The sequence below is a fragment of the Nerophis ophidion genome, linkage group LG13 (assembly GCF_033978795.1).
Source record: "Nerophis ophidion isolate RoL-2023_Sa linkage group LG13, RoL_Noph_v1.0, whole genome shotgun sequence".
Taxonomy (NCBI): domain Eukaryota; kingdom Metazoa; phylum Chordata; class Actinopteri; order Syngnathiformes; family Syngnathidae; genus Nerophis; species Nerophis ophidion.
The window spans coordinates 11,391,422-11,414,790 of record NC_084623.1 but is presented as its reverse complement, the minus strand read 5'-3'; the positions used below and the strand labels follow the sequence as shown (position 1 = coordinate 11,414,790).

At 41.7% G+C, this 23,369-nt stretch overlaps 1 protein-coding gene across 1 annotated transcript in view; it reads right to left on the bottom strand.

Annotated features, from left to right (window-relative positions):
- The window catches only part of igfbp5b (insulin-like growth factor binding protein 5b), a 56,195-nt gene extending 38,473 nt beyond the window's left edge, over positions 1-17,722 (bottom strand). Inside the window, exon 1 of the mRNA XM_061918398.1 lies at positions 17,054-17,722. Within this exon, the coding sequence (XP_061774382.1) occupies positions 17,054-17,387 (334 nt within the window). The 5' untranslated portion in view covers positions 17,388-17,722. The remainder of the gene's footprint in view (positions 1-17,053) is intronic.
- Positions 17,723-23,369: the final 5,647 nt, after the last annotated feature.

The window sequence follows — 23,369 nt, the reverse complement described above, 5'->3', positions numbered from 1 at the left end:
CGAATCCTAAATAACACTGCACCAGCGCCACTTAAACATTTTCTCCAGTTTACATCTGCTGTGACAAGTAGAAACACCCGAGCCTCCACCAGGGGGCAGTGTAGCGTACCCAGATGTAAAACATAATTTGCACAAGCAGCCTTTTCATCCATCCATCCATCCATTTTCTACCGCTTATTCCTTTTCGGGGTCGCTGGCGCCTATCTCAGCTACAATCGGGCGGAAGGCAGGGTACACCCTGGACAAGTCGCCACCTCATCGCAGGGCCAACACAGATAGACAGACAACATTCACACTCACATTCACACACTAGGGCCTTTTCATATAAAGCCATAAAGGAATGGAACGACCTCACGACAAACTAGAAAAGTCTAACAGATGACTTTTCCTTCACAATTGAAGTTAAAAAGTAGCTTTGGAGCAATCAAAGCTGCTCACACGGTCAATAAGGTGGCCACTGTGTTCAACAGATCAACTTAATGTGAGAGCATTTTTGTTATAAATTGCGAGGTGTATCTGTTAAAATCATTGTTGTTTTTACAAATGATGACAGCTGTGAACAAGAGCATGAATTGTGTTTGTATGAGGCTATAAATTAGGTGTGGTTGTATTGTATATTAAGTATGTGTCCATGAAAGGACATTTTATGATTTTTCTTAATTTGATTACATGCTATTGTACGATTTCATCGTCATATTTTTATAGCATGATTTTTGTATCCCTTTAATTTAGGTAGCCAGGGATTGCAGATGGAATTTAGCTTTTTAGCTATAATCTGGTACACAACATATCTGTCTTTGATCTTAATGTTTCTGTGCATTGTCCCTTCAAATAAAGACTAGACTAACTAAATTAATTGTTCCTTTTTGGTTTGAACCCGAAATAATCCCGTAACAGGACATTTGGTTTCCCGATCAACTTTTTTCCCCCTCCCATTTTTTTTTTTTTTTACCATGCCATGCTTCTTACGAAGCTCTGTTGGCCCCTAGCAGTCCCACCTCCACTCGCAAAGACAAAAATTGTCCATGACTGACCGGAGGGTTCACTCTGTACATCGAATTATTCTATGGAATACACGCGTTAAGGTACTTGGAGTGATGCATGGAGTGAATCCTGTCTTGCACCCGTTTTGGAAGCAAGAGACGAAGAAAACAAACCCACACAAACGTGAAATTTTATCGATGCGGGCAAAATTATCGATTTTGTTTATCGTTCTTTTAATTGACTTATCAGCCAGAGCCCAGTATCAAAAATAAGCACTTTAGGTCAGTTTATAGGTGGTTATTTTGCCATTGTTGGGGTTTTGGAACGCCTGCGAAAAGAAGCCATGTTCAATGCTGAGGATGGCACTTCTTATGTAACAAGTGTTAATAAAATGCCCCCCCAAAAAAAAAAAGCAAAACACACCCACAGTTCGTTCCTTTGAAGTCTGCCGAACTGAGCTATGAAGCATACTGACGTGACACCTGTGTTTCTAATTTGGTTGTGACTTTAAAACAGGGATTCTCTACCAAATGGTTTTGGGGGTCATATTTCCAAAAAGCCTCTCCCTTCACTGTTTTATATCCCAGAGACGCAATGTCCTTTACAGTAGACTTTTGATTAGAGTCTATATATGTTTTTAAAAATCTGCTGCAAAAATGTGAGACACTCACAAGTTTTTTTGAACTGAACTCGCGGGCCACCAGTTGAATACCCTAAATCCGGGGTCGGCAACCCGCGGCTTTGATCACTCTGATGTGGCTCAGCTGCTAAATTGCCGACCCCAAAGATTATTCTGGGAGGTTTCCGGATTTGAATGCACCTCTCAGAAATCACCAGGGGATAACATTCTCCAATTTTCACCTGGACTTCAATATTAAGGGTGTGCAGTGATGGCAATGCCCCCTCTAAAACATGTCGTCGCGCCGGCTTTTACACCACACAATCTGCGTGCCGACTGATCACATTTTAAATTCAACCTCTATTAACACACGTAAGTGACTGCAACGCATACTTAGTCAACAGCTATACAGGTTACACTGAGGGTTGTAATATAAAGAACTTTCACACTCTTACTAATATGCGCCACACTGTGAACCCACACCAAACAAGAATGACAAACACATTTTGGGAGAACATGGGCACTGTAACACAACATAAACACAAAAGAACAAATACACAGAATCCCATGCATCCCTACCCATCTGGCCGGGCTACATTATACACTCCCCCAACTCCGCCCACCTCAACCGACGCACGGAGGGTGTGGTGGGATTTTTTGCTAGTTGGGGTGTATAATGTAGCCCGGAAGAGTAGAGATGCATGGGATTCTGGGTATTTTTTTATTTTGTGTTTATGTTGTGTTACAGTGCCGTTGTTCTCCCAACATGTGTTTTTCATTCTGGTTTGGTGTGGGTTCACAGTGTGGCGCATATTAGTAACAGTGTTAAAGTTGTTTAAACGGGCACTCTCAGTGTGACCTGTATGGCTGTTAAACAAGTACGCCTTGCAATCGTTGGCGTGTGTCTGCAAAAGTCTTATACGGCATGTGACTGGGCTGGCAAGCAGATTGAACATGTTGTAGAGGGCCCCAAAGGCAACGCTTTCATAGCACGCCCTTTTTAATGTTATTCGAAGGAAATCCAGCAAACATTCGCGAGAATAGTTGATCTGACATTTGGTAGTCTCTCGGAATATTAGGGAAGGTTGGCAAGTGTGATGCTGTCAAGCGGCATTCATATAAAACTTGCGGGCCCCAATATCATTAAATTTTCATGTTAAGGTGCGGGCCGCGTGTCTGAGACCCCTGGTTTATACATAGCGCAAAGTAAAATAAACTCTGTATGCAGTGTTATTTCATTTTAAATTTCTAAAGAGTTTTGTGGCTCCCATTGTTTTCTTTATTTTGTGAAACGGGTCAAAATGGACTTGGAGAAGGCATTCGACCGTGTCCCTCGGTAAGTCCTGTGGGGAGTGCTCAGAGAGTATGGGGTATCGGACTGTCTTATTGTGGCGGTCCGCTCCCTGTACGATCAGTGCCAGAGCTTGGTCCGCATTGCCGGCAGTAAGTCGACCAGATTTCCAGTGAGGGTTGGACTCCGCCAAGGCTGTCCTTTGTCACCGATTCTGTTCATAACTTTTATGGACAGAATTTTTAGGGGCATTCAAGGCGTTGAGGGGTTCCGGTTTGGTGACCGCAGGATTAGGTCTCTGCTTTTTGCAGATGATGTGGTCCTGATGGCTTCATCTGACCGGGATCTTCAGCTCTCACTGGATCAGTTTGCAGCTGAGTGTGAAGCGACCGGAATGAGAATCAGCACCTCCAAGTCCGAGTCCGTGGTTCTCGCCCGGAAAAGGGTGGAGTGCCATCTCCGGGTTGGGGAGGAAACCCTGCCCCAAGTGGAGGAGTTCAAGTACCTAGGAGTCTTGTTCACGAGTGAGGGAAGAGTGGATCGTGAGATCGACAGGCAGATCGGTGCGGCGTCTTCAGTAATGCGGACGTTGTACCGATCCGTTGTGGTGAAGAAGGAGCTGAGCCGGAAGGCAAAGCTCTCAATTTAACGGTCGATCTACGTTCTCATCCTCACCGATGGTCATGAGCTTTGGGTCATGACCGAAAGGATAAGATCACGGGTACAAGCGGCCAAAATGAGTTTCCTCCGCCGTGTGGCGGGGCTCTCCCTTAGAGATAGGGTGAGAAGCTCTGCCATCCGGGAGGAACTCAAAGTAAAGCCGCTGCTCCTCCACGTCGAGAGGAGCCAGATGAGGTGGTTCGGGCATCTGGTCAGGATGCCACCCAAACGCCTCCCTAGGGAGGTGTTTAGGGCACGTCCAACCAGTAGGAGGCCACGGGGAAGACCCAGGACACGTTGGGAAGACTATGTCTCCCGGCTGGCCTGGGAACGCCTCGGGATCCCCCGGGAAGAGCTAGACGAAGTGGCTGGGGAAAGAGAAGTCTGGGTTTCCCTGCTTAGGCTGTTTCCCCCACGACCCGACCTCGGATAAGCAGAAGAAGATGGATGGATGGATGGGTCAAAATGGCTCCTTGAGTGGTAAAGGTTGCCGACCCCTGGCCTAAATTATGAAAAAGAGAGGACCTAAAATGGAACCTTGAGGAATACCGCTAGTATAACTAAAGAAGTTGAACAAATGACTATTGACTGCATTTAAAGTAAACAAGCAACGCTTGAGTTAGATCAATAACGTTACAGAAAAAATATTACTGCCAGAAAAGAGACGACTTTAAGGGCTGCCTTGAGGAACGCCTCAGTTATGTCAATCAAAAGTCCGGACCCCAGTGTTCTATGTTTGTTAGCAAGGTTGAAAAGTCAATGCAAGGATCTGCAAATGTGTTTACAGTGGACCAAGTTGTTCTATACAACAGGAGTGTGCTAATATTTGTAGGGATTTGCTGGAAAAGTGATTGTCTCCCACGTTTCGAGCTGAACCCGGGGGGGGGGCAATATGGTGTCATTCCCGGGCCGTCAGTTGAATAGCCCTGCTCTAAAATTGTCATTTACCTTCAAAACACCGATCACATAGTTGTTGATCGGTCGTTAAAACAAAGCACACACTGGGTTTCTCTCGGAACCACTGCCTAATTATCTTTCGTTTCTTGGCAAAGTGCAATCAGTTGGAACTGAAGATCCCTTCAGAAGCTTGAAGGACGAGGAGTCTGCTGCCATGAAGTCATAGCTCTTGGCAAGCTTTCCAGGGACTGTATCGCTCCAATCAGCCTAACTAGGTTTCAGCATGCCTTGTGATTTACAGTTAGGACAGCTCTTCAGGCTACAGTGCGACCAAACATTAATTAATGCTCTGCGAGCCGGGGAGGATTCATTACTTACAAATTTTGGACAGCAAAGCTTCTCCCGACCCGACCCCCCCCCCTCCTTCGGATCCCATTGTTTGGGGCCCACCATTTAGATGGCCTCCTGAGTGTTGTGCACACTTGAGCTCCCCTTCCCCTGTGTTTACCTTGCTCAGCTTGTATCGCATACACACAGCTGCAACCCCACACCACAAGAAACCAGAGGCTTGCCTCGCCGGTTCCCATCCGTGGAGCTATTTAACAGAAGGCTTTTTTTTGGGGAGGAGGGAGGTGGTGGGGGACAGAGAAGACCGGAGGCATTCTGCTGAATCACTGCCTTGCGACGGAGTGCCCACGCACTCCGCGGACTGCCAGAAACCTGCAGGGATCTGCGAGCCAACAAAAAGCCATGTTCCTTCTCTGTGTAGTGACTGCGTTCTATATGCATGTCACTGGAAATGAATAGCAGTTGGGGGAACCGGGGTTTGTTGTGGGGACTGTTGCACCGTCTTCACAACTCCCGAGTTTGACATCTTTAGTTACGGACCGGAGGTTAATACGGTTTAAGGAGCTAAGGGAAAAACATTGGAACACTGCATGACACAGAAACTAAAGGTTTGTCGCACTGCAAAAAGTCAGTGTTCAAAAACAAGAAAAAACAATACAAAAATGAGGGGTATTTTACTTGAACTAAGCAAAATTATCTGCCAATAGAACAAGAACATTTGGCTTGTCAAGACTTTCCTAAACAAGTAAAATTAGCTAACTTCAATGAACCCCAAAATACCTTAAAATAAGTAAATTCTCACTAATAACAAGTGTACTACTATACGAGTACGTATTTTCTATTGTTTCATTGAAAATAAAACGGCAAAGTCTATTTAGCTGTCATCTGTTTTAATATGAGAAACAATTGTGTCAAAGTCATGATTTGGTTTTACATTCTTGAAATAAGAAATTCTTTCTTTAAAAAGTAGTTTTATACTTGTGAGTGTTGATGACACAGCTGTGCAACATTTGATATTCTAGTTTCAAGCATGTTTTACTCAATATACTGTAGGTCGTCAAATCTCAGCTACAAGCTGTAATATCTTACTGAGATAATTTAGGCCCTAAACACTTAAAACATGTATAAAATCTAATGTATGGCCGCGCAAGTCCCGGAATGCCCAAACTGTCCAAAACGTGCCCAGCAAAGTCCCACGGAGAGGTGGGGAGAAAAGTGAGAAAGGTGGGTGAAATGTTCCAAAGTCCCACCCGGGTTCGAGTGTGCACTCAAACTCAAACTCGAACCCGGTTGGGACTCGAACCTTGGTAGGTATTTTGAAAATTTTGGGGGACTTTTCACATTTTTCCCCCCTACTTCCCGTGGGACTCTGCTTGGTGCGTTTTGGAAATTTTTTGTATCCCGGGATTTGTGTGGCCGGCGGCGGGACTCATGGGACTGGAACCCGGGGAGGTATTTTGGACACAATTGGGACTTATGAACATTTTGGCCGCCTTTTCCCTGCCTTCCGGTGCAACATTGCTGGGTGTGTTTTGGACACTTGGACAAAAATAGTTTCAAGCATATTTTACTCAAAATAGGTCATAAAATGTTGGAAACAAGCTGTGATATCTTACTGAGATCATTTAGGAGCAAAACCCTTAAAACAAGTAAAAGACTCTAACATAAAATCTGCTTAGTGAGAGGAATTATCTTACCAGACCGAAAATAAGCAAATATCACCCTTATTTTTAGATATTTCATCTTACTTAGATTTCAGTTTTTGCAGTGTGCATCTGGATTTCAAATGATTCGAATTGTGGTGTGGAATCAGCAAAGCCTGGGATGAGCCTCGTGTCTACCAACTATTCCTCTTGACATGCCGCTAAATCTCTTGAGTGACAGACCTGTTCCATCTCTCAGAAATGCCCTAACATGATTTAAACCCCCTGGCTTAACTTGCCTTTGTCTGACTCTCTGTTTCGTGGTGTTTCCCTGTCTGCCTTGCTCATGTACACAGATTTAGTGGTAATCGGACTCTGTAATGCACAGCCTGCCCTTTTAAAAACGCACTCAGACGCGACTCAAAAGTGTGATGAAAAGCCGTCACGGCCGTATAGCTTCTCTTCTTCGACTTTTAAATAGCTTTAGTGTCAACACCTGTAGGCATGATATTTGAATCCTGAGTGCACTACCTTTCAAAGCACCCGTTTTCAGGGTAGTCTCGGAGAGTAATCTCCCACTTATTAGCATTTACCGACGTATAAAAACATAGAAAAGCCAGAAAATGAGTACCGTCTCACTGGCGCGTGTGGGTGATGACAAGCTGTCGACAGTAGTTGTATTGATACTGCCGATACCAGATCTTTATGCTCCGATGTCGATACTTTTGAAACTTTACTTGCTATAGATAATGTGTATCAATTAGGGGAACACAGTGTAAAAGTTACTAAATCATTGAGATCTTGTCTAAATGAAACTCAATTAGAGCAAGAGTGTGTGTCCTTTTGTTGTCGACTGTTAACAGATACTACATACGGAGTTGAATTTAAATAAGAACGCATTCAGTGCATAATAATGCTATCAATTGTTTCGCTCTGTGATTATGTATCGATGAAGAGCAGTGAAGTGAATTATATTTCTTTTCTTCTGGAAACTCAAAGTGCTTTACATAGTGAAACCCATTATCGACATCATTAAGCTACAGTTAAACCCGTGTGGCACTGGGAGCAGGTGGGTAAAGTGTCTTGCCCAAGGACACAACGGCAGTAACTAGGATAGCGGAAACCAGAATCGAACGTGGAACCCTGAAGTTGCTTACGACTTGAAATACGCAGGCACATTACGTATTTTTACACAAAGTATCGGATCGTATTGCCGATAACATTTTTCTCGGTATCGGTTCAGAAAAAAATTGTTATGATCCGCTGCACGAATCATATTCTGTTTAGGTTTATCGGGTCGCTTTTGGTTTTCTGTGGGTTTTGGACTCCTTCGGTTCCTGTTTGTGCACTTCTCAATTGGTTAACATATTTGCGCATTATTTTCACCTGCCGCTTGTTCCGGACGCACACCTGTATTGTAATCACTGTCATTATTTAAGCCTGCCTTCCTTCCGTCAGGCTGTCCGGCTTCCTAGTTTGTCTTCGTACAACAAGTAACGACCTTCTGTTTCCTGTTCGCTACCTGCTAGCTTCCACGCTAGGCTCTTTTGTTTATGCTAGCTTCCATGCTAAGCTCATTTTGTTTGCTAGCTCCCACGCTAGTCCCCTTAGCTTTTTGCCTTCCGTGCTATGAGCACGCTTTTGTTTGTTTCCCGCCTGATTTATTGCCTAAATAAATCACTTCCTACCTTCACGCTGTGTCTGAGGCTTGTCTGCATTCCTGGGAGAACGAAACCCGCATCACCGTGCGCCCTGGTCGTTACAAAAATAGTTGTATCGCACATCACTTGATGACGAACGGGACTGAGAAAACATTTTAAAACATACTTGTACCTATTTGGGTATTTTTAAGGTAATGACTTTACAAATAAATAACAAAAACAACCTTATGTTTCGATGCGGGTGTTGTTGGTCCAAACAGGTGAAGTGCAAATATAAATGTATTTGTTGACAAAAACAAAAAAATAGCGCAGCAAGGAAGTGCACAGGAAACCCAAAGAACGCTTTGCAGCTTGGAAGTAAAACTAAATACCCCAAACTAATAACGGTCGTTGTGCATGAGCGATCATGACCGGAGACCCCTGATACTATAGAAATTAGTGCATACTGTTATCTCACGCGTACAAACGTGCACTTTTTAACGTGATCATTTCCGAGCATATTTTTGCCCGCCCCGACTTTGACAGGCCAGCGCCCCCGCCGAGGAGGCTCATCTCAGCGGGGACCGTCCCATCCGCGAGTGAGGCGTCTAGCGGCTCACAGCAGATTAACACGCAGCGATGTAAAGCGGTCCAGACGCAATTTACACAAAAGGCGGCATGATTTTTGCCACGCGCATTTAAACCGTATTGCATGAAGGTAATAAGCACCGAGGCGCTAAATTAAATCAGATGACACCTCATATAGGCTGCCATCTGTCAAACTTTTTTAGATCGGCGCACCATCTGGATAGAGGATCAAATATGGGCGGGGAGGGGGGGGGCGGGGTGGATAATCAATAGGGTTAATGCATTGATTAAACCAGCGTTTTTTCAACCACTGTGCCGTGAGATATTGTCTGGTATGCCGTGGGAAATGATGCAACTTCCTCTAATCGGACCCCAAAAATATTTTTTGCAAATCAATAATTCTAATCTCCAAATAATATGCCGTTATCGAGTGTCTGTGTATAGGGATGGCAATGCAAAACGTAAGTAAAGGCTATAAGGTAAACAAAAACAGAATGCTGGACGACAGCAAAGACTTACAGTGTGTGTCCGTGCATGACAAGGTCTAAGAAAAACAGACTCAAGAACAGTTTTTTCCCTAAAGAATAACAACAATGACTTCTCATAGGAACTAATTTAATAGCTTGGCAGGGTAACCATGTAGTACTCCAGTAGGTGGCAGCAGGTAGTTAATTGCTTTATAGAAGTCGGAACAAGTCTAGGATGGTTTGTTGTGATCCTATATGCGGAGCTCAGCGGGAGACAGGGTGCAGGTAAAAAAATATGTGACGCTTAAAACAAAAATGAACAAAAGGCAAGTCCTGTGAGGAAAAAGCACTGAAGCATAGGGATGGCAATGCAAAACGTAAGTAAAGGCTACAAAGTAAACAAAAACAGAATGCTGGACGACAGCAAAGACTTACAGTGTGTGTCCGTGCATGACAAGGTCTAAGACAAACAGACTCAAGAACAGTTTTTCCCTAAAGAATAACAACAATGACTTCTCATAGGAACTAATTTAATAGCTTGGCAGGGTAATTGTGTAGTACTCCAGTAGGTGGCAGCAAGTAGTTAATTGCTTTGTAGAAGTCGGAACAAGTCTAGGATGTTTTTTTGTGATCCTATATGCGGAGCACAGCGGGATACAGGGTGCAGGTAAAAAGCTATGTGACGCTTAAAACAAAAATGAACAAAAGGCAAGTCCTGTGAGGAAAAAGCACTGAAACATAGGGATGGCAATGCAAAACGTAAGTAAAGGCTATAAGGTACACAAAAACAGAATGCTGGACGACAGCAAAGACTTACAGTGTGTGTCCGTACATAACAAGGTCTAAGAAAAACAGACTCATGAACAGTTTTTTCCCTAAAGCATAACCACGATGAACTCTCAGAGGCACTGATTTTATAGTTTAACACCTCTCTGTGTGCAATGTTTACTTTCCACCCCCAGTCTGAACGCTTCTGTATAGATGTATATAGTAAAATATTTATTATTTAAACAACACAGTTAAAACATTCATTCTCAGGACTGAACTGTGCACCTTACCTCCTTTTTGCACTATTTTTCTTTCCCTCCTATGTTTTGCACATTTGTAGACGGCCACACTGATTCTGGAGTTGCTTTTAATCTCAGACAAGCGGTAGAAAATGGATGGATGTACCTGGGTATAGTGTCAATGAAAGGCATTCTATTCCATTCAATCTGACAATGTCCCCACAAAGACGGATAGCGCGCACAACTGAAATAGTCCCGGTTGCCAATACACCTGCTCGGTACCCTGAGATCGGTAGGTCGCGAGTTCAAACCCCGGCCAAATCATACCAAAAAGTATAAGAATGGGACCCATTACCTCCCTGCTTGGCACTCAGCATCAAGGGGTTGGAATTGGGGGTGAAATCACCCAAAAATTATTCCCGGGCGCGGCCACCCCTGCTGCTCACTGCTCCCCTCGCTTCACAAGGGGATGGTGTCAAATACAGAGGACAAACTTAACACACACCTGGTGTGTGTATGACAATCATTGGCACTTTAACTTTAAAACAGGTCAAAGGAAGACGTGCTATTGTAAAACAGGAAGTGCCCACCAAAATAACAGCGCAAGACAGGAACTCAAGGAAAACAAACTAAAAAAAAAAAAAAAAAAAAAAAAGACAACCTGGTGGAATTTCATTTTTTAACATTTCTGCTGGTGGAGCGCCTCTGTATTTTTTCAATGACTCCAAAAAAAAAAAAGGTTGGAAATACACTGTTTTATATGACGCCATTTATGTATGCCAGGGGTGTCCAAACTTTTTCCACTGAGGGCCGCACACTGAAAAATCAAAGCAAGCGGGAGCCATTTTTTGAATTGTTAGTTTAAAAATCAATACAATATATGTATAAAAAATATATGTTATGGCCTCCACTCAGTTATGATCCCGGGGACCCCAAAAAAAATATTAAAAATGTGTCATTATTCAGTATTATTATTTTTATTATTATCCATCCATCCATTTTCTGCCGCTTATTCCCCTTTAGGGTCGCGGGGGGCGCTGGTGCCTATCTCAGCTACAATCGGGCGGAAGGCGGAGTACACCCTGGACAAGTCGCCACCTCATCGCAGGGCCAACACAGATAGACAGACAGCATTCACACTCACATTCACACACTGGGGCCGATTTAGTGTTGCCAATTAAGTTTAAAATCTCTAGATCAACATTAGGGGAAAAAAAAGGAAAAAACACAAAATATGCAATATTTTCAACCAATAACTTTTTTAGCTGGAAAATTTGAGATTATATAATAATTGGAGCAATTGGAGCCTTAATTTTGGATTTTGATTCATTATTATTTTTTGAGTGTCCTAGTGTCCAAATAACTCTGAATTAAGTCTTTGTTACTTAGAATATGTTCCCTTTGTGTCCAAATAACTCTAAATTAAGTCTTTGTTACTTAGAATATGTTCCCCTAGAGTCCAAATAACTCTAAATTAAGTCTTTGTTACTTAGAATATGTTCCCTTAGTGTCCAAATAACTCTAAATGAAGTCTTTGTTACTTAGAATACGTTCCCCTAGTGTCCAAATAACTCTAAATTAAGTATTTCTTACTTAGAATATGTTACCCTTGTGTCCAAATGACTCTAAGTTAAGTCTTTGTTACTTAGAATATGTTCCCCTAGTGTCCAAATAACTCTAAATTAGGTCTTTGTTACTTAGAATATGTTCCCCTAGTGTCCAAATAACTCTAAATTAAGTCGTTGTTACTTAGAATATGTTCCCCTAGTGTCCAAATTACTCTAAATTAAGTCTTTGTTACTTAGAATATGTTCCCCTAGTGTCCAAATTACTCTAAATTAAGTCTTTGTTACTTAGAATATGTTCCCCTAGTGTCCAAATAACTCTAAATTAAGTCTTTGTTACTTAGAATATGTTCCCCTAGTGTCCAAATTACTCTAAATTAAGTCTTTGTTACTTAGAATATGTTCCCCTAGTGTCCAAATAACTCTAAATTAAGTCGTTGTTACTTAGAATATGTTCCCCTAGTGTCCAAATTACTCTAAATTAAGTCTTTGTTACTTAGAATATGTTCCCCTAGTGTCCAAATAACTCTAAATTAAGTCTGTGTTACTTAGAATGTGTTCCCCTAGTGTCCAAATACTCTAAATTAAGTCTTTGTTACGTAGAATATGTTCCCCTAGTGTCCAAATAACTCTAAATTAAGTTTGTGTTACTTAGAATATGTTCCCCATACTAAAGTGTTACCAAAAATATATAACGTTGTCTTGAATTTGAAAAAAAAAAACATTTTATTTTTCACTACAGAAGGGTTCGGTGAATGCACGTATGAATCTGGTGGGGTTCCGTACCTCCAACAAGGTTAAGAACCACTGTTTTAGGCCCTTCTTTTAAAAAAAACAGCTCCGTTTTTTATATGGCAAAACACAAAATATGCAACATTTTGCCCCCAAAAATATTTCAAAGTGGAATATTTAATGTGACGGAATCGGAGCCTTGAATAGGTCAATACTTCAAAATGACTTTGATTTTGATTCATTATTATTTTATAAAGAAAGAGTATAAGTTATAAGAGTATAAGCATTGCAACAATTTCTTGTTACATTTCACCTATTTGCGCTTTTATACAACTTTTTATGTTTTTAATTTTTTTTCAATTGTATTCTTAAAATCATACTTTCCAACCGTCCCGGATTTTCCGGGAAACTCCCGAAATTCAGCGCCGCCTCGGACAAATTTTCTCCCGAAATTCAGACGGAGCTGGAGGCCACGCCCACTCCAGCTCCATGAGAACCTGACTCAATGTTGTGACCCTCTTAAAACAGGACAATACTGCCATCTACTGTACATAGAATAGAATGTCTGTTCTGAAGCCCACAGTAAAGAGACGTAACTTCATCACGTCGCCGGGATATTGAATCCGAACCGATATATTATACCTTCGACGAGAAAAATGAAGAAATACGCTTGCAAGTTCCAGAACGATTGGAAACAAGAATTTCAGTTTATCCAGGAAAGTTCGAAGGGGAAGGGGTATGTTGCCTGTAAATTTTGTAGAACAGACTTCTCCATTGAACGGTCAGTTAGCAAAGCACAAAGCGTTCACAACCCAGTATTATGGCCCATCTTGCAAAATGGAGACCCGATTGGTGTATCTTATGCTGAGACAAAGATGGATGGCTATGCTAATAACTGGAAGCAACATCCCGTTCTCATTTGCGGATGTCTACAACAAATCCATGAAGGATGTTCCCGGATTTGGAGATGGCTCGCCAATATGCAAATGGCAGAACAAAGGTTATTCGAATAGTGAAAGGTAAGTGTTGTTGGTTTTTTTTTTAGTAACCAGCAAGCACAGTACAGTTAGTAGAACAACTGTGTTTTTATTACTTTGTATTTGATAGGTGCCGTCTAAAATTCAAGTATTTATTTTATTTATATATATAATAAAATAAATATATATATAGCTAGAATTCACTTAAAGGCCTACTGAAACCCACTACTACCCACCACGCAGTCTGATAGTTTATATATCAATGATGAAATATTAACATTGCAACACATGCCAATACGGCCTTTTTAGTTTACTAAATTACAATTTTAAATTTCCAGGGAGTTTCGTCTTCGAAACGTCGTGTAATGATGACGTGTGCGCAAGACGTCACGGGTTTTTAGGAAGTATGAGCGCTGCGCACACACACAGCTAAAAGTCGTCTGCTTTAATGGCATAATTATACAGTTTTTTGGACATCTGTGTTGCTGAATCTTTTGCAATTTGTTCAATTAATAGAAAAACTGAGTTGGGAAGCTTTAGACTTTAGCCACACAAACACATGGTGATTCCTTGTTTAAAATTCCTGGAGGTGAAACTTTCCTATGGATCAGAGTGCGGTCAAGCAAACATGGATCCAGATCAAATGTCAACCAGCCGGTTTCGGTGAGAAAATTGTGGTTAAAAAGTCGGAATCGCACTTTTTCTTAGAGGCTCCCATTAAAACCAATGTGAATATGTGAGGAGCCATCAAACATGTGACGTCATCGTCTACGACTTACGGTACAGGCAAGGCTTTTCTCTCAGCGCCGAAAGTTGCGAACTTTATCGTGGATGTTCTCTACTAAATCCTTTCAGCAAAAATATAGCAATATCGCGAAATTATCAAGTATGACACTTAGCTATCCCCGTTTAAATAAGAAAATCTCATTTCAGTAGGCTTTTAATGTGAAGGAATCGGAGCCTTGAGTAGGTCAAAAATTCAAAATGACATAGATTTTGATTCATTATTATTTTATAAAGAAGGAAACAGCCTGCATGGCTTGTGTTATAAGAGTATAAGCATTACAACAATTCCTTGTTACATTTCACCTGTTTACGCTTTTTTACTCCTTTTTAGGTTTTTCATTTTTAGGGTCCGCCAGGCCCATCGCACAGGAGAGAGTTTGAACCCTTCTGATTAAAAGTTGTTCACAGAGTTTTGATTACTGCTCCGGTTTTGATTTTACGCGCCTTCATAGAAACCCTGCGCAAAATTTCCTAAAATATGTCATTTTTGCCTCTTTGAGCTGTAATTTGACCCTCTTAAAATGCTTCAAAGTGCAAGTTAAATCTCTACTATGCAAAGCGAAAGCCATTTATCAACAACATCCAGAAACGCAGATCTGTAATTTGACCCCCTTAACGTGCTTGAAAACTCACCAAATTTTACACACACATCAGGACTGGCGAAAATTGCCATCTAATAAAAAACCAAACTCTAAAAATCAAAATTGCGCTCTAGCGCCCCCTAGGAAAAAACACAGACAAAACTGCTTGTAACTTCTGTTAGGAATGTAGTAGAGACATGAAACAAAAACCTCTATGTAGGTCTGACTTAGACCAGGGCTTGGTTAGGGTGGCGAACAGCCAAAGGCGGACCCGACCAACGCTGCTTGCAGCTTTAATTATTATTATTCTTTATTATTCCGCACCTTCGCACCCTAATTTGACCCCTTTAACATGCTTCAAAACTCACCAAATTTGACACACACATCGATACGGTGGACCTTCCCAACATATTAAGCAACCAAACCCCAAAAATTAAGATTGCGCGCTAGCGCCCCCTAGGAAGAAAAAAACAGACTGCTTGTAACTTCCGTTAGGAATGTCGTAGAGACATGAAACAAAAACCTCTATGTAGGTCTGACTTAGACCTACATTTCCCAGTTTAAACTTCTGTGGCAAAAATCAACAGGAAGTTGGCAAAAACCCTTTCAAAACTACATTTTCGCAAAAAATACTATTTTTGCCTCTTTGAGCTGTAATTTGACCCTCTTAAAATGGTTCAAAACTCACCAAACTTGTCACACACATCAGGACTGGCAGAAATTACGATCCAATAAAAAAAATTAAAAAAAAAAACTCAAAATTGCGCCCTCGCGCAATTTTTGAATAAAACACAGAAATAAATGCTCCTGGGAAGAAAACAAAGACAAAACTGTCGGAGAGACATGAAACTAAAACTTCTATGTAGGTCTCACTTAAACCTACATTTGGATAATTGACATATTTCAGTAGAAATCAACAGGAAGTTGGCAATTACCCCTTCAAAATAAAAGTTTTGTAAAAACACGTCACCTTTTTTCAAACGTTATTTCCTCGTTTTGGCTTCAAACTCGCACAGGAGAGAGTTTGAATCCTTCTGATTAAAAGTTGTTCACAGAGTTTTGATTACTGCTACCCCCTAGGAAAAAAGCAAAAGCCATTTATCAACAACATCCAGAAACGCCGATCTGTAATTTGACCCCCTTAACGTGCTTCAAAACTCACCAAATTTTACACACACATCAGGACTGGCGAAAATTGCCATCTAATAAAAAAACAAACAGGGAAAATCTAAATTGCGCTCTAGCGCCCCCTAGGAAAAAACACAGACACAACTGCTTGTAACTTCTGTTAGGAATGTCGTAGAGACATGAAACAAAAACCTCTATGTAGGTCTGACTTAGACCAGATCTTGGCTCGCGGGGGCAGCAGCCAAAGGCGGACCCGACCAACGCTGCTTGCAGCTTTAATTATTATTATTATTCTTTATTATTCCGCACCTTCGCGCCCTAATTTGACCCCCTTAACATGCTTCAAAGTGCAAGTTAAAGCTGTACCATGCAAAGCGAAAGTCATTTATCAACAACATCCAGAAACGTCGATCTGTAATTTGACCCCCTTAACATGCTTCAAAACTCACCAAATTTTAAACACACATCAGGACTGGCGAAAATTGCCATCTACTTAAAAAAACAAACCTTAAAAATCAAATTGCGCTCTAGCGCCCCCTAAGAAAAAACACAGACAAAACTGCTTGTAATATTTGTTAGGGATGTCTTAGAGACATGAAACAAAAACCTCTATGTAGGTCTGACTTAGACCAGAGCTTGGCTCGCGGGGGCAGCAGCCAAAGGCGGACCTGACCAACGCTGCTTGCAGCTTTAATTATTATTATTCTTTATTATTCCACACCTTCGCACCCTAATTTGACCCCCTTAACATGTTGCAAAGGGCAAGTTAAAGCTCTACTATGCAAAGCAAAAGCCTTTTATCAACAACATCCAGAAACGCCAATTTGTCATTTGACCCCTTTAACGTGTTTCAAAACTCACCAAATTTTACACACAGGTCAGGACTGGCGAAAATTGCCATCTGATAAAAAACCAAACCCTAAAAATCAAAATTGCGCTCTAGCGCCCCCTAGGAAAAAACACAGACAAAACTGCTTGTAGGGATGTCTTGGAGACATGAAACAAAAACCTCTATGTAGGTCTGACTTAGACCAGGGCTTGCAGTTTTATTTTTCAATTGTATTCTTAAATTGTAAAAAATAACCCCCGGGCCGCACTTTGGACACCCCTGATGTATGCTATCGGTGAGGAGCGTCTTACCTATCGGCGGGTGCGCGGGTTTGTAGCCCTTCTCGTTGGTGCACATCCCCCGGCCGTGGAGGAGGGCGTGCAGGGGCTTCTCCTCGCCGCTGCGGGGCAGGCAGCGGAGACCCTGGGCGCAGGTCCCCGTGTACACGCCGCACGCCTGGCCCTCGGACAGCGCGCACGTCAGGCAGCAGCCGCAGCCGGGCTCCTTGACCAGCTGGCAGCCGCCCGGGATCGGCGGACACATGGACATCGCCTTGTCGTCGCACGGCTCGCACGGCACGTACGAGCCCCAGCCGCCGGACGGCCCCGACAGGACCGTCAACAACAGGCAAAGAGTCCCGAACATCTTCCGGGCGTTTTAATTCTGTCTGCCCGAGGTTGGTGGAGGTGGTGGTGGTGGCGGAGGGGGGGAAAAGTGCTCTAATGAACACAATGCCTCAATCAGATAATCCGATTTTAAGAGTCTTTATCCAAGGGTGTTGCTATCTCAAAAAGCACATTAATGAAACGGAGGGGGGAAAAAAAAAAAAAAAAAAAAAAAGGAAAAAAAAGAAAAAGAGAGGGAAGTATCCCGAGCTCGCCGGCGCAAATAATGAACCTTTGCGTGTAATTAGCACGACTTTCTCGGCTGAAGTTCCAGAGCGGACTGATCAACTTGAGAGCTGCGCTGGCTTTTTAAAAACAGCCCAAACCCCGAACTATGAATACTTAACAGCAGTAAAGGGAGGCGCACTTGTTCCGCGGCTTGGCGACGAGCCAACTTTTTTTTTTTTTTTTTTTTTTTTTTTTTTTTACAAACCCAGCAAGGATCACGCTCCTTCACTAAAGTGCACCACAGTAGAAGTGATGATCTAAGACAGTGGTTCTCAAATGGGGGTACGCCTACCCCTGGGGGTACTTGAAGGTATGCCAAGGGGTACGTGAGATTTTTTTTTTAAATATTCTAAAAATAGCAGCAATTTAGAAATCCTTTATTATTATATATATGTATTATATATAGATAATATATAGCATCTACGCAGCAACCACTGAACTGAATTATATTATATATATTATTGTATTATATATTGTAAATATATATTGCATATGTATAGGGATGGGACCTAATAAGTTTACTTCTTCCCACTCCCTTTTGAGCCAATCTTGACATCTACAAAAGATTAGTCACATGTAATGTTTTCAATGTAGGTGTAAAAATAATGTATTTATGTATTTATTTTGTATTTTATGTCATTCTCTTGTTTTGTTTGCATGGCTCAAAATAAACCATTCATTCATTCATTCCTTTATAAATATGTTAATTGAATAATCCATCCATCCATCCATTTTCTACCGCTTATTCCCTTTCGGGGTCGCGGGGGGCACTGGCGCCTATCTCAGCTACAATCGGGCGGAAGGCAGGGTACACCCTGGACAAGTCGCCACCTCATCGCAGGGCCAACACAGATAGACAACATTCACACTCACATTCACACACTAGGGCCAATTTAGTGTTGCCAATCAACCTATCCCCAGGTGCATGTCTTTATAAATATGTTAATTGAATAATCCATCCATCCATCCATTTTCTACCGCTTATTCCCTTTCGGGGTCGCGGGGGGCGCTGGCGCCTATCTTAGCTACAATCGGGCGGAAGGCAGGGTACACCCTGGACAAGTCGCCATCTCATCACAGGGCCAACACAGATAGACAGACAACATTCACACTCACATTCACACACTAGGGCCAATTTTAGTGTTGCCAATCAACCTATCCCCAGGTGCATGTCTTTGGACGTGGGAGGAAGCCGGAGTACCCGGAGGGAACCCACGCATTCACGGGGAGAACATGCAAACTCCACACAGAAAGATCCCGATCCCGGATTTGAACCCAGGACTGCAGGACCTTCGTGTTTTGAGGCAGACGCACTAACCCCTCTGCCACCGTGAAGCCCTTAATTGAATAAAACTTCACCAAAATATGAATGTGAGTTCATAAACTGTGAAAAGAAATGCAACAATGCAATATTCTACCATGAATTGATTAACGTGAACCCCGACTTAAACAAGTTGAAAAACTTATTCGGGTGTTACCATTTAGTGGTCAATTGTACGGAATATGTACTGTACTGTGCAATCTACTAATACAAGTATCAATCAATCAATCAATCAATTCAGTGTTGACAGCTAGATTTTTTTGTGGACATGTTGTCATGGTTATTTGTTGTTGACGAACCCCAAGATGCAGAGTTGGAGGCAGGCATGGAATGTGAAAACATGATTTAATTAAATACTAAGACAAAAACAAAACCGAATGGGTACAAACACAAAGCGCGCACCAGGCGGATAATCAAACAAAAGGAGCTAGCCTGGGAGCTGGAAAATAACGAACAGGAGTTTAGCGTGGAAGCTAGCGAGTAGCGAACAGGCAAACAGAAGTCGTACTTGTATGATGAAAAATAAAACGGAAGTAGGGAACAAAAAACAGTAAGCTACAAACATCTATGAATATAGCTTACCGCTACGCTGCAAAGACGAGGTACGACACGGCATGAGCGATAACACATCACAAGAGCGACTAGACGTGACATCGACAAGACAATACAATGATCCAGCAACTGACACAAGACAAAGCAGGTACAAATAGGAGCGGGCTGATTGGCAACAGGTGTGGCCAGGTGCCAATCAGCCGCAGCTGAGGAGGAACACAGCACTCAGGGAACAAGACAGGAAGCTGACAAAATAAGAGCACTAGACAGGAACTAAAGACAGGAGATACTAAACACAGAGGAAACAGACAAATGCAGAGGAAAAAACTAAAACATAGACAAACTGTCAGGGGAAAGCCTGACACATGTTCCATAAATATTGATGTTAAAGATCCCTTTTTTTGTGAAGAAATTTTTAGGATTAAGTTCCTGAATCCAGATGGATCTCTATTACAATTCCCAAAGAGGGCACTTTAAGTTGATGATTACTTCTATGTGTAGAAATCTTTATTTATAATTGAATCACTTGTTTATTTTTCAACAATTTTTTTTATTATTTTTATATATTTTTTTCCAAATAGTTCAAAAAAGACCAATACAAATGAGCAATATTTTGCACTGTTATACAATTTAATAAATCAGAATCTGATGACATAGTGCTGTGTTTTACTTATTTTTCAAGACAGTGGTTCTCAACCATTTTTCAGTGATGTACCCCTTGTGAAATTTTTTTTAAGTCAAGTACCCCCTAATCAGAGAAAATCATTTTTGGTTGAAAAAAAGAGATACAGAAGTAAAATACAGCACTTTGTCATTAGTTTCTGATTTATTAAAGTGTATAACAGTGCAAAATATTGCTCATTTGTATTGGTGTTTCTTGAACTAATTGGAAAAAAAGATATAAAAATAACTAAAAACTAGTTGAAAAATAAACAAGTGATTCAATTGTAAATAAAGATTTCTACACATAGAAGTAATCATCAACTTGGGGATTGCAATAGAGATCCATCTGGATTCATGAACTTAATTCTAAACATTTTTGAACAAAAAAAGAAATCTTTAACATCAATATTTATGGAACGTGTCCACAAAAAATCTAGCTGTCAACACTGAATATTGCATTGTTGCATTTCTTTTCACAGTTTCTGAACTTACATTCATATTTTGTTGAAGTATTATTCAATTAACATATTTATAAAGGATTTTTGAATGGTTGCTATTTTTAGAATATTAAACAAAAATCTCATGAAACAGTGGTACCCCCATTTGAGAACCACTGAAATATTGCATCTCCCACTTTTCCTGGAATTGTCTTTGCTCATCACGAACCGTTCTCTTCACTGCAAGCTTTGAAAAAGACATGTTTGGGGTTGTGGAATATATTTGTATTTAGCCGACGCACAGAGAATAATGTTATTTCCGCAATGTGTGTAGTTCCGTTTTTCCTCCCTACAGCAACATGGCGGTCGGCGGACAATAGCTGGGAGAGTACCTGGATAGCGAGCACAAAAAAGTGACAGACCACGGAGTGTTATCCGGCGTCCTACAGAAATATATGTGGTGTTCATCGTGTGAGGCAATGCAAATTGAACAATAAAAAAAAGAAATAACGGTTTGAATTGGTCCAGGTTATTGGGGACTGTTATTACTGACGGACAGGTGTCGCGGTGTGACTTCAGCCGGGCACGTAAGAAAACCCTCGTCTCCATGGCAACGTCTCTGTCGCTTTCACTCATTTGCCGCTTTTCCACTAATGCAGGGGTAGGCAACCCAGAACGCTGAAAGAGCCATTTTGGAGCCAAATAACACAACGCTGTCAAGCGCCATTCATATAAAACTTGCAGGCCGCGTTAACATTAAACTTTCATATCAAAATAACGTCTCACGGACCGCGTGTCTGAGACCCCCTCTTTGGTAACACTTGGGCAGCACGGTGAAAGAGGGGTTAGTGCGTCTGCCTCATAATACGAAGGTCCTGAGTAGTCCTGGGTTCAATCCCCGGACTCCGGATCTTTCTGTGTGGAGTTTTTGCATGTTCTCCCCGTGACTGCGTGGGTTCCCTCCTAGTACTCCGGCTTCCTCCCACTTCCAAAGACATCCACCTGGGGATAGGTTTACACACCTGCAAATCACTCAGCTGATAGGGAGAGGTTTGTAGTTACACGATGAGTTGGGTGGGTTTTGACATCCGCCGAACCCCTTAGGCCGACTCACCGAACGCCTAGGGTTCGATCGAACCCAGGTTAAGAACCACTGCCATTGTGGATCCAACATAATAGTGGGAGTCCAGTCCATAAGCCATTAACTAAGTGTTCCTTAAATAACCTCAAAACTATTGCTTATTAGTAACCCTAACCCTTATATGTATTAATTACTTTGGTAAGCAACTAATTAATGGTGAATATGTTACCAATACTAAAGTGTTACCTTTATTTTTATTTTATTATATTTTATTTTACAATCCCAACGAGAATCGCTCCTTCACTAAAGTAAGGGCAATACTGGACAATAGAAATGAAGATCTAAGACTCTTTAAAGGGAGCCTGATCTTGAATAACTGTTCTTTTATTTAAAGAGCATGGATGGATGGTTGTTGTCTTCATTTATTTATTTATTTTTATTTTATTTTACAAACCCAGCACGGATCGCTCCTTCACTGAAGTAAGGGAAATACTGCAAAGTAGAAATAGGATTTATGGGGTTTTGAAGCGTGCAGGATCTTGAAGAACCGTTCTGTTTTTAAAGTCTTTGTTTTATTCATTTATTTATTTATTATTTTATTTTACAATCCGAGCAAGGATCGCTCCTTCACTCCTTCAGTATATATCCTATAATATAAATATAATATATAAATATAACACGTACATTATATTCTATATTGCTACTACGGTACAGTTTTAGTTTACTTTATACCTGCATTATGCTTTCCATCCTTACACTTTCCATTCTTTGTAACTGAGCTACTGTAAGGAACTATTCCCCTTGTGGATCTTTAAAGTTTGTCTAAGTCTAAGTCCAAGTAAGGGCAATACTGCAAAGTACATATAGGATTTATGGCGGTGGTCCCCAAACTACGCCCCTTTGGCTAGATACAGCCCTCCAGCGTCCAAAATCCGGCCTGCAGGAAGTCCCAAATTTTCCCCCAAAAAGTCTCACCTTAAAACTCATTTGTATACTCTAGCCTTTAAATAGACTCCCTTTTTAGACTTTTGACAAGAACAAGAAAGTTTGATCATATTACGCCTGTACTGGCTCACCTGCACTGGCTTCCTGTGCACTTAAGATGTGACTTTAAGGTTTTACTACTTACGTATAAAATACTACACGGTCTAGCTCCATCCTATCTTGCCGATTGTATTGTACCATATGTCCCGGCAAGAAATCTGCGTTCAAAGGACTCCGGCTTATTAGTGATTCCCAAAGCCCAAAAAAAGTCTGCGGGCTATAGACCGTTTTTATTTCGGGCTCCAGTACTCTGGAATGCCCTCCCGGTAAAAGTTCGAGATGCCACCTCAGTAGAAGCATTTAAGTCTCACTTTAAAACTCATTTGTATACTCTAGCCTTTAAATAGACTCCCTTTTTAGACCAGTTGATCTGCCGTTTCTTTTCTTTTTCTCCTATGCCCCACTCTCCCTTGTGGAGGGGGTCCGGTCCGATCCGGTGGCCATGTACTGCTCGCCTGTGTATCGGCTGGGGACATCTCTGCGCTGCTGATCCGCCTCCGCTTGGGATGGTTTCCTGCTGGCTCCGCTGTGAACGGGACTCTCGCTGCTGTGTTGGATCCGCTTTGGACTGGACTCTCGCGACTGTGTTGGATCCATTATGGATCGAACTTTCACAGTTTCATGTTAGGCCCGCTC